Source organism: Egretta garzetta, unplaced genomic scaffold (genome assembly GCF_000687185.1).
Source record: "Egretta garzetta isolate BGI_Z169 unplaced genomic scaffold, ASM68718v1 scaffold283, whole genome shotgun sequence".
Classification (NCBI taxonomy): Eukaryota; Metazoa; Chordata; class Aves; order Pelecaniformes; family Ardeidae; genus Egretta; species Egretta garzetta.
The window spans coordinates 295,726-305,669 of record NW_009259043.1 but is presented as its reverse complement, the minus strand read 5'-3'; the positions used below and the strand labels follow the sequence as shown (position 1 = coordinate 305,669).

The 9,944-nt window shown below is 42.1% G+C and overlaps 1 protein-coding gene across 1 annotated transcript; it reads right to left on the bottom strand.

Moving 5' to 3' along the window:
• Nucleotides 1-359: 359 nt before the first annotated feature.
• Nucleotides 360-9,368, bottom strand: LOC104122821 (leukocyte elastase inhibitor). Its single transcript, XM_009634996.2, has 7 exons — nucleotides 9,048-9,368; nucleotides 8,428-8,603; nucleotides 6,382-6,519; nucleotides 5,478-5,595; nucleotides 4,735-4,877; nucleotides 2,678-2,845; nucleotides 360-1,940 (listed from the first exon to the last, which is right to left on the bottom strand). Exons 2-7 carry the CDS (start codon nucleotides 8,593-8,595, stop codon nucleotides 1,539-1,541), a joined length of 1,137 nt encoding a protein of 378 aa, XP_009633291.1. The 5' UTR covers nucleotides 8,596-8,603; nucleotides 9,048-9,368; the 3' UTR covers nucleotides 360-1,538.
• Between the last annotated feature and the right edge of the window lie 576 nt (nucleotides 9,369-9,944).

The window sequence follows — 9,944 nt, the reverse complement described above, 5'->3', positions numbered from 1 at the left end:
TTCACATCTGCACAGTGCAATATGTGCTCTCCTTTACAAATTTACCGGAGCCTTTGCAACTGAGGTATTGCTAACACACGGAAACTTGTTTACTAATGTGCAGACCAACGGGGACATTACACTCCCAGGGGAAGTTCATGCAATCATCTCTTCTACTGAGTAACTTGTTTTTCAGTATTTTCACCTGCTCTGAACAGGCCAAGGACTTCACACGACTGATCACGCCTGCTGCACACCAGGGGTTTTCTTTGGAGCTAGCCTGCAGGTAGAGACTTATTTCTGTACTCCGAAATACTCAACTGTGTGCAGAAATCCCCCTTTTGAATACAAGTTTAAGAAAAAGATTTTTATTTGTTGCTTGAAGACAGAATTATATACAGTTTGCAACTATTGTGCCCCGCCTAGAACTGAAGTTGTACAAGTAAACGTGGCAGCATCCAAGATATACATGACACAAGCAAATAACCTCCAGAAATAAACACAGGACACCAACAGTATGTGATGACGGTGGCTCCCAGGCACAAGGCTCTCATACAGTATGAAAGGTTTGTGTATAAAGAGGTAGTGGCAGACAGCTCAGTAAATGTTGAATCCTTGTACATAAAGAGACAGATCAGATATTTACTGCAGATTATACACAGTCATCGTCTGGGAAGCTGAAGTATTTTTGAAGGATCACATAGGTTCTGGCCAGAATCTCATGTCCTGTTGAAAGCTTCTGAACTTGCAGAAAGGCACCCATTAGCTTCAAGCACCTTAACCCTCTAAGCCCTGACACATTTTCACATTTTCAATAACTAAATTGGCACCAGACTGTAAATTTTAAAAATCCTCTTTAAACACGTCACCTAAAGTTGTTACTCATTGCTTTTCCTCCTCCTCCTGCTCATGCAAAAGCCATATTCCAAGTTTTCTGGCTAATGACTGGAAAGGGTTACTTTTGTTTAAATAGCTTAATCCTTTCTCTATGAATAGATGTCTCTAAACAAATGTTATCATCTGACCTTCTATTTCACAACAGAACTGAGTAAACTCAGCTGTTCAGGAACATGCCTTTTGGTGCCTTGAAGTATTTTACTAAGATATCTTTGAAAAGCAAGACTTTAGTGGAGGAATAGCTTTGCAAGAACATCTTAGTATACATGCATAAGGAATGACTAACTTATTGTAAGTTATCACAACAGGGGGCTGTCAACACAGAGAAACCCATGCGAAGATGCATATAGGGTGATCCTGTGCTTTAAAGGACACAGGTTTCTTCCAAGAGTATTTCTAGTTCTAGTCCAATTCCAAAAGATTTCTTCTGCTTGCAGATAAGGTTTTCCTAGTTATTCAAGATTATATTGATCTCAAGAAAGAAAATTAAATTACTCCTCAGTTTTTCTGTGATTGTTTTAATGGGAAAGGCAGAACCTCAGTCAAAGCTACTAGGAACTCAAGCCAGGAGCGTTAGCTTTCTACATCAAAATCCAACTCATTCGGGAGCAAAGCTTTCATTGACTACAGCAAGAACTGCTCTGCAAATGCTAAGTTCTCCGTTATGGAGAAGCATATCTGCCAAAGAAAAGTATGCTTTGTGTTGGGTTGTGGCGAATAAAGAAAAGGAAAGGATGGTCAGCATTGAAATCCTCTTCCATAACCATGCAGAGCATAGCAATGCCAGCAGTGGCAGCTGCAGCTTCTGTGCCTTCCTCATTCACTTCTACAAAAGCCTTGTGGACAATTTTAGAGAGAAAGAGGTCGCATGCCCCTGACATTCCTGACAAGTCAGCCTTGCCGCTGTCAAATACATCCAACAAACCCATGGCAGCTAAATCTGATTTAAGGTCATAGCTTTCTTCTAGCTTAAACTTCGGCAAATGCACATGAACGTCAGTGGAATATAGATGCCCTGGACGTGTCCATTCCTGGAGCTTCTCTAAGGTGAGCTGCTTTTCCAGCTAGAATTAAAAAGACAGAGATCATTACATGTCGCCAGTGTAGAACTATTTCATTTTCAGTAACATTTACAAGGCTTTATAGAGCACTGCACAACTATAAAGCAACTATACAAAAATGACTATATTTTTGGTAGCTCCTTATAGATCAAACAAATGCTATTAAAACTAAGTGGAGTCAGTGCAGGTTTTACTTACAAAGTAATGCAGACATTTGCTTCTTGCTGCAATGTACAGAATCAAATGCACTGATAGCAACTAAACGCAGACGTTCTTACGGTTTAATATAACTAAATGGAATTACGTAATTAAACAAGTAACAAAAATAATCATCAGAGAGCTCAAAGAAGCTGATGTGTTCCTGATGATTTAATGGAAAACAGTCTCACTACCTTCAGGCTAAGAAAATAAAGACTTTCAAAGGTAATGAAAGAAAAGTTCTGTCATTAAAAAAAAATAAGCGAGGCAGGTTAATTCTCATAGTTAAGTTGGTTTCCACACTCTCCCTCATGGCTCAGTTCAGCAAGCCAAAAGACACATGAACACAAGCTACTAAACCAGAACACAACTCCTTTTCCTGATGCAGCACGTGTGCGTATTCTTTACTGCAGTGCTAGGAGAGCATTGTCTAAAAAGATGCTTGACAGGTATGGGGCTCTGAGAACACGGGTTTATTAAGGCTTTCATTTTGAATGGCTGAACTTATCCACTAAATAACTGTGTTAGCTTAGATGGGTCACCTTCTGCAGTCCAGTGGAGTCATCTTCAATGTCATCGGGTAAAAGTATGATCATACTAAGTTCTCTTCCATCGTAAGGCAGCTCTAGAACACGGCTCTTCACTTCAGAGACATACCCAAAATTAAATTTGTTTTTCTGATACATCATTTTCACTGTCTTTCTTTCATTCTGCATGGATAAAAGGTACCAAAAGTAACAGTTAAAAAAATACTAATTTAAAGAGCTGATAGGAAACAAGTAAGTTAAAAACCACGTTCTTGCAAAAACTCTTCCTCTGTTGTATCAGGTGATTATAAAACTGCCTTCGTCAGACTTCTGACTGCCTGTTTAACAGTTTCTTCTGAAGACATAATGAGTTTGTATTATATTTGGTTTTTCTTTGGGTTCTATAGCACAGTCCTCGCAGAAACTGAAAGAATTTTTTCAAGTTGCTGTACCTTTATATTGTTCTAGCCCCCCAAATGACATTAAAAGTCAACAACGATCAACTCCGTTCAGCATAAAGCAGACAACTGCATGGAGTATCTTGTAAAGCTGTTAACATAAGCAGAATATAGAAGAAGAAAATGGGGCTCAGCCAAAACACGCAATCATTTTAGTACTGTTTGCCCAGCATCACAAACAGGCACAGTTCATAGCAGCTGAAACTGCTAGGGAACAGAAACTCTGCTATGCACAGGCAGGGTCCTAGTCTATACATGAGAATTGTCTCTGATACTGTTCCAGTAAGGGAGAGAACAAGTAGCTTGCTGAATACAGAAAAACAGGAAAATCAATTAAAAAAACCTTTGGGTGAATTGAAAACATTCATGCAAGACCTTATTTTATTATTATTATTTTATCTGTAAGCAAAGCTTCACTTTAGCACCTACATTATTTGACCTTTTCGTTAGATATATACTACCAAGATGTTGTATCTCTATTACCTTGTTTAACCGAAATGGCATGTCGGTGGTGTTGGCTTCTTCAAATTTCTCTGCCCAGTTCCCTTTGAAATAAATAGCATCCACCAGCACGAGCCTGGTCATGTTATCAACACAGCCTTCAGACAGCAGATTAGGGATTTTACCTTTAGAGGGGGCAGGAAAAAAAAAAAAAAAGTCACAACAAATCCCCTAATAAGTTGATGGCATATAAAAGATATATGAAGAATCTGATGTCACAGAAACACTACAAATATAAAACTCTAGTCTGTTCCTGTAATGAAGTGAGTTTCGGTACCTGTCTCTCTACTTCACCATGCTTCTTAATAGTACACACTACTATAACTTTTGATATACAGTAATTTGATGAAACTGTGGTATTTTTAGCTTATACTGTCATGTATGAGTCATCATACAAGAACAGAAAACACCTACATTTAGGATTACTGCGTTGAGAGACATATATACACAATATGGACCGGGACTGTCTCAAACAAATTCTCCCACTCCTGAGCACGAATCTATGTTGAAGCACCTCTCCTGCACTGATAGGCCTGTACACAAAACACGGAAAACTCTCAGGACTTATGGAATCTTTTAAATGTCTTGCTTAGGTATTCTCTGGTTCTGCCAACACATCAAGTGAATATCCCAGGGCAAAATTAAACTGTTCTAAAGGCAGCAGAAAATAAAGCCTATTCCAGCTCCCAAAGTAGACAACTGCATGGAGTATCTTGTAAAGCTGTTAACATAAGCAGAATATAGAAGAAGAAAATGGGGCTCAGCCAAAACACGCAATCATTTTAGTACTGTTTGCCCAGCATCACAAACAGGCACAGTTCATAGCAGCTGAAACTGCTAGGGAACAGAAACTCTGCTATGCACAGGCAGGGTCCTAGTCTATACATGAGAATTGTCTCTGATACTGTTCCAGTAAGGGAGAGAACAAGTAGCTTGCTGAATACAGAAAAACAGGAAAATCAATTAAAAAAACCTTTGGGTGAATTGAAAACATTCATGCAAGACCTTATTTTATTATTATTATTTTATCTGTAAGCAAAGCTTCACTTTAGCACCTACATTATTTGACCTTTTCGTTAGATATATACTACCAAGATGTTGTATCTCTATTACCTTGTTTAACCGAAATGGCATGTCGGTGGTGTTGGCTTCTTCAAATTTCTCTGCCCAGTTCCCTTTGAAATAAATAGCATCCACCAGCACGAGCCTGGTCATGTTATCAACACAGCCTTCAGACAGCAGATTAGGGATTTTACCTTTAGAGGGGGCAGGAAAAAAAAAAAAAAAGTCACAACAAATCCCCTAATAAGTTGATGGCATATAAAAGATATATGAAGAATCTGATGTCACAGAAACACTACAAATATAAAACTCTAGTCTGTTCCTGTAATGAAGTGAGTTTCGGTACCTGTCTCTCTACTTCACCATGCTTCTTAATAGTACACACTACTATAACTTTTGATATACAGTAATTTGATGAAACTGTGGTATTTTTAGCTTATACTGTCATGTATGAGTCATCATACAAGAACAGAAAACACCTACATTTAGGATTACTGCGTTGAGAGACATATATACACAATATGGACCGGGACTGTCTCAAACAAATTCTCCCACTCCTGAGCACGAATCTATGTTGAAGCACCTCTCCTGCACTGATAGGCCTGTACACAAAACACGGAAAACTCTCAGGACTTATGGAATCTTTTAAATGTCTTGCTTAGGTATTCTCTGGTTCTGCCAACACATCAAGTGAATATCCCAGGGCAAAATTAAACTGTTCTAAAGGCAGCAGAAAATAAAGCCTATTCCAGCTCCCAAAGTTACCAGCTACGTAATTAACCAATGGAGTTTACCTTCAGTTTTCTCCTCTACCCACTGGTTAATTTCTTTCCTGGCTTGATCACAAGCCTGAAGAAAATCAACTGCAGCCAAATCAGCTCCATAAAGTTTCTGAGTATTAGTCAGGAAATCCTAGATTTTTGGAAAGATAAGAACAGCTTTCATTGCGTGCAGATAAGAAAACATCTCTTTACAATGCAGATAAGGTGCATGTCAAACAGATTATCACCCGCTCTGAGGTGGGGCTGTAACAGTGAGCTGCCTGGGGGCAGGTTCTGGGGTTGGGGTGGTTCCTCCCCCCCTCCTCAGAGTAAGCCTCGTAGTACACCTGCCACGTACACAGCCGATGGGGTGCTTGCTGCGGGTGTTGCAATAGTTACCTGTCATTCTCCTGAAACAGGCTCAAGCACAGCTAGGATAAAAGAGAACTCTCCAAAAGAGCTGAAGAGGGATAAAAATAGCAACCTAGGTACACGCAAAGGTATCATTCATTGGTGAAGAGGCACATTGTTCAGACATGTTTGGGCATCCCCTCCCAAACAAATACAGTGCTTTCGAAAATATTTAAGTAATGTGGCACTAGACCAATGAAAATCCTAAAAAAACAATTGCAACAGACACAGAGCTGGTTGCATCCTAAAAAGCTGGTTGCAACAGAGCGGGATGTTATGATAGTTACTGTAAACTAAGAACCTAGGCAAGTGATTTTCCTCTTGAGCCCAAGAGCAGCAGAACCGAACAAGCAATGAAAAGGATTTGCTATGTAACATCCTTGAGGCGAGATGCACAGATGCCTACAGCTATGGAAAGGCATATGCAGGTATGCAACACTTCCGTCGGCTTCTACTTCATAAATACTCCAATAGCTGCATTTTCCCACCAGGCCCCACCACACCATCAGGATCTGCACCAGCGTACCGGCAAAAAGCTGTAGGACTTCTCTCCAAAAAGCCGATTGGCAAGCCGTAAGAGATAGGGAGCATTGCTTCTGTTTATATCCATAGTCAGAGTCTGAAATCTTGAATGAATATCTTCAACTTCATCAAAGTGAAGCGTCTGAAATAACAGAAGAGAACTAGCTGCTGCTAATACTTAAAAGAACATAATGTACCTGCTGGGGGGGTCTGATCCAGCAGGTAGGTAGGCTGAAGAAAGAGAAAAGAGGAGGCTGAAAGCTGCTTAGAAACTTTTGTAAACCTCAGTGAATGAATGATACTGTTTGTTGGTGCTACGCTACCTGTGTCAGCCACTTGTATTAAGCTCCTCGTTTTGCAGGTAGTCACACCTGAAGCTGTTGATCATAACCCCATTTTCAATTCCCCAGGTGGGGAGAGATGATGCACAGAGACACTTTAGCTTTCTTGTTTCTCCCTTTGGCCCAAGGGAACTTGGGGTGTTGCTTTTCAGAATGTACAATCAAAACTAGCACAGGTGAGGTCTTAAGAAAATTTAGAACTATTATCTTTTATGGTTTTATGAGAATATAACTGCTTATATATATATATTAAAAAAAACCCCCTGCGTCATCCTAAAAATCAAATGCATCACTGCTTCTCTTTACCCCCGCACCTGCTTTCCCAGCAGCAAGGCGGCTAGCCAAGGCTTGCAGTTAGGACAGCAGGAGCTGCCAGACTTCATCGACAGGGAAGACTAGACCAAAGCAAGGACATTCACATTCAGACTTAAGTCACGTACTTCTCAGTAGTGAACACTGCTGTGAAACAGCCGCTGAATTCAAAAAAAAGGCCTCATTTTATCGCACTGGGTTTTTGGTCAGGCCTTGCTGCCCACATTAATGCAAGCTGGGTTGTACATATGAATAGCTGAGCAAAAACCTCATGGAGGCAACTTACAATAAGATGATGATCACAGCCACAAATTTCTGCAGGCTTGCAAATAGCCCTTGACAGTTATCAACCACTGCCTCCCTAATTAACTACGTTTTCATAAGTAAAGCATCACGGTATGGGAACATGTGTTGCTGAAGATGACTGTGCTGAAACACATTTTTCCCCCCCCCAGTTTCTTTTGCATGATATCCGCTCCCAGTAGGTTTCTTCTAGGCGGGGCTGTCAGTTTAACTACATGGCACGTATGTTCAAAGTCTGTCTGTACAAGTAGTGAGAAAATAATTTCCTCATCCTATTCAGTAAGCACAGCGCCACTCAACTGTATAAAACAGTTCCTCCTAAAGTCCAGAATACAAAGGTGAAATTATTCATGGGCAAGTAGGTGATGATGACTGACTCATAGAATCATAGATTGACTGACTCATACGCCCTTTTGCACTAGCACTAGCCTAACAAAGGGGAAAAATGACAGTGACCGAGTCCCTTCCCTGCAAGAGGCTGTTTTTTGCAATTTATGACTTTTTTTAAACTATCCTACCTAACCTAAGGCTACGGTAAGAATAAGCACGTGGGCTCAGCTCCTCTGAGGTATGCAAGTGCCTAGCTGTTACTAAGATACCGATACATCATCATGTATTATCACAGTTGTTACTCTCTGAATATAAAACTGTATATCGTGTTTCCTACAAAATCCACAGTATTAGTAAGTGTACCGTTCATAACCCTGTATTACAAAGCAATAGTTCTCTGTCGAAACGTCTCAATGAAAACTAATAAGGCCTTGCTGCTGGAAACTCCGGTCAATATAAATGGAGAGTGATTAATTAATGGAATTAGTTTCCTGCTTCAAGAATTAACTTAATAAGTGAAACTAAGTGAGAAACAAGGGCCACAGCAAATACGGACAGAGGGCTCTGGAGCAGGGCAGGCAGAAGGTAACTACAGAAAGGAGCCTCGAGCATGCTCAGGGAGCATGACAGAAATCTCGTCCTGAGCACATAAAAATAATACCCTCCTTTCATTTCTCCCTCCTCTAACACACAACAATTTTTAATGTAAATAAAACATAAAGCCAAAGAGAATATATATACGTATATATATATTTTTTACTAACCTTCAGCAGCTGGGCCTCTGTATTACCTTTGGCCCCTAGAAGGACCATGGCCAGAGCAGCAGAGACACTGACAGGAGAGAAGAAAACATTCCCTGTTGGGTTGGTCTCACTGAACCTCCTGAGCAGATCCAGTGCAAATCTGCTGTTGGCATTATGCAGGTTCTCCATGGTTATAGCTGAAAAATAAAACAGGCAGTGTGGACTCCAGAAAACACACTTCAAAAACCCTAACCTAATCTTGTGTGACTCACAGAGTAAAGACTGGATTAATCAGGTTGCAGGTGGGGACAGAAACAGTGCATCTTCTTCTTCAAAAAAAAAATCTGTCACATTGAAAAAGCATGGGGTTTTTTTTTCCCCCTATCTAAACTGTGTATCCCAACCTTCCCTATCACACTAACTTGAAAGACATTATTTAAAAAAATTCCCAGTCTTCTACCTTGAAACGAGAAGTATGTGTGCTGGCAAGATCCCAAGTCTTTCAGTCTCACAGACCCAGCACACCCCAGAGAGCTCACGCATGCAGCTTTCCCCCATGTCTTCTACCCGAATCCTGGCCAGGAAGCGCTCACCACCGCAGAAAGGCGACAATCCCGCCGCAGGCTGAAGCATACGCTTACCTTCAGCAGCGTAAGGCACCGCTGCTTTCACCAGCCCGCTCTGCCGAGAACAAGCGAGGGACCTGCAGGCTGCATCCAGGTACAAACGCACCCCAGCCCCGCCAGGGCCGGCCGGCCCCACGTGTGCGGGCAGGGAGCCCGGGGCTTTGCTGGCTGGGGGTGAGGAACCGGCTGGCCAGGGCAAGAAGTGAAGCGCAGGACAGACAAAGCTCCAGGGCTGATGCTGCACAGCCGGAGCTGTGATTCCTCTCTGTGAGATGATCCCTAGGAGGCTCTCGGAGCAGGCTGGGGTGAAAGGTGTGAGGGCTGGGTCAGGTGCCAAAACCTACGCTAAAGGCTGGTGGCAACACCGCCTTGACACTGTGAAACCTTCCTGCCCGCCTGGCACTGATTCCTGCTCCTCTTTCCTTGCTTGCAGGGGGACATTCGGATTTGGCTGTTGCTAGCTCGTTTCCTCAAGGAGTTGCATTTTAGACACAGGCATCTGCCCCCAGCACCCAGGGCGGCAGCCCAGCAATACTGCTGCAAGTACTGCCCAGACCCAACTACATGGAGAAGTTTGCACTTGAATTCGGGTATTTCCAGCGGAGTCTTTCTGTGGGAACTGCAAAATAACGCTATCTATCTGCTTCCACCGCCAGACGGATAAACGCCCTGCATCTTTACAATGTTCTTTTACCTAGCTCTACGCAAAACAAACAAACAAGCAAACAAAAATCCAAACCCCAAAGCGTGCTTTTACTTTCACTTACTTACACCACCGCACTGTGCACGCGTTTTACTGAAACCACCCGGTTTACAGCCCCCACCCCAAAACTGCCCACGCAGACCCCGCCGCCGCGGAGGTGGGGGGGGGCGGGGAACGACGACGGACAGGGAGACGACGACCGGCGGGCG

Coding starts and splice junctions, on each gene's coding strand:
- LOC104122821 (XM_009634996.2), bottom strand. CDS start 8,595: ATGGAGAACCTGCATAATGCCAACAGCAGATTTGCACTGGATCTGCTC. Junction 5,596..6,381: donor AGTCCTACAGCTTTTTGCCG/GTACGCTGGTGC, acceptor CCAAAAATCTAG/GATTTCCTGACTAATACTCA. Junction 2,846..4,734: donor TGCCATTTCGGTTAAACAAG/GTAATAGAGATA, acceptor TTATCCATGCAG/AATGAAAGAAAGACAGTGAA.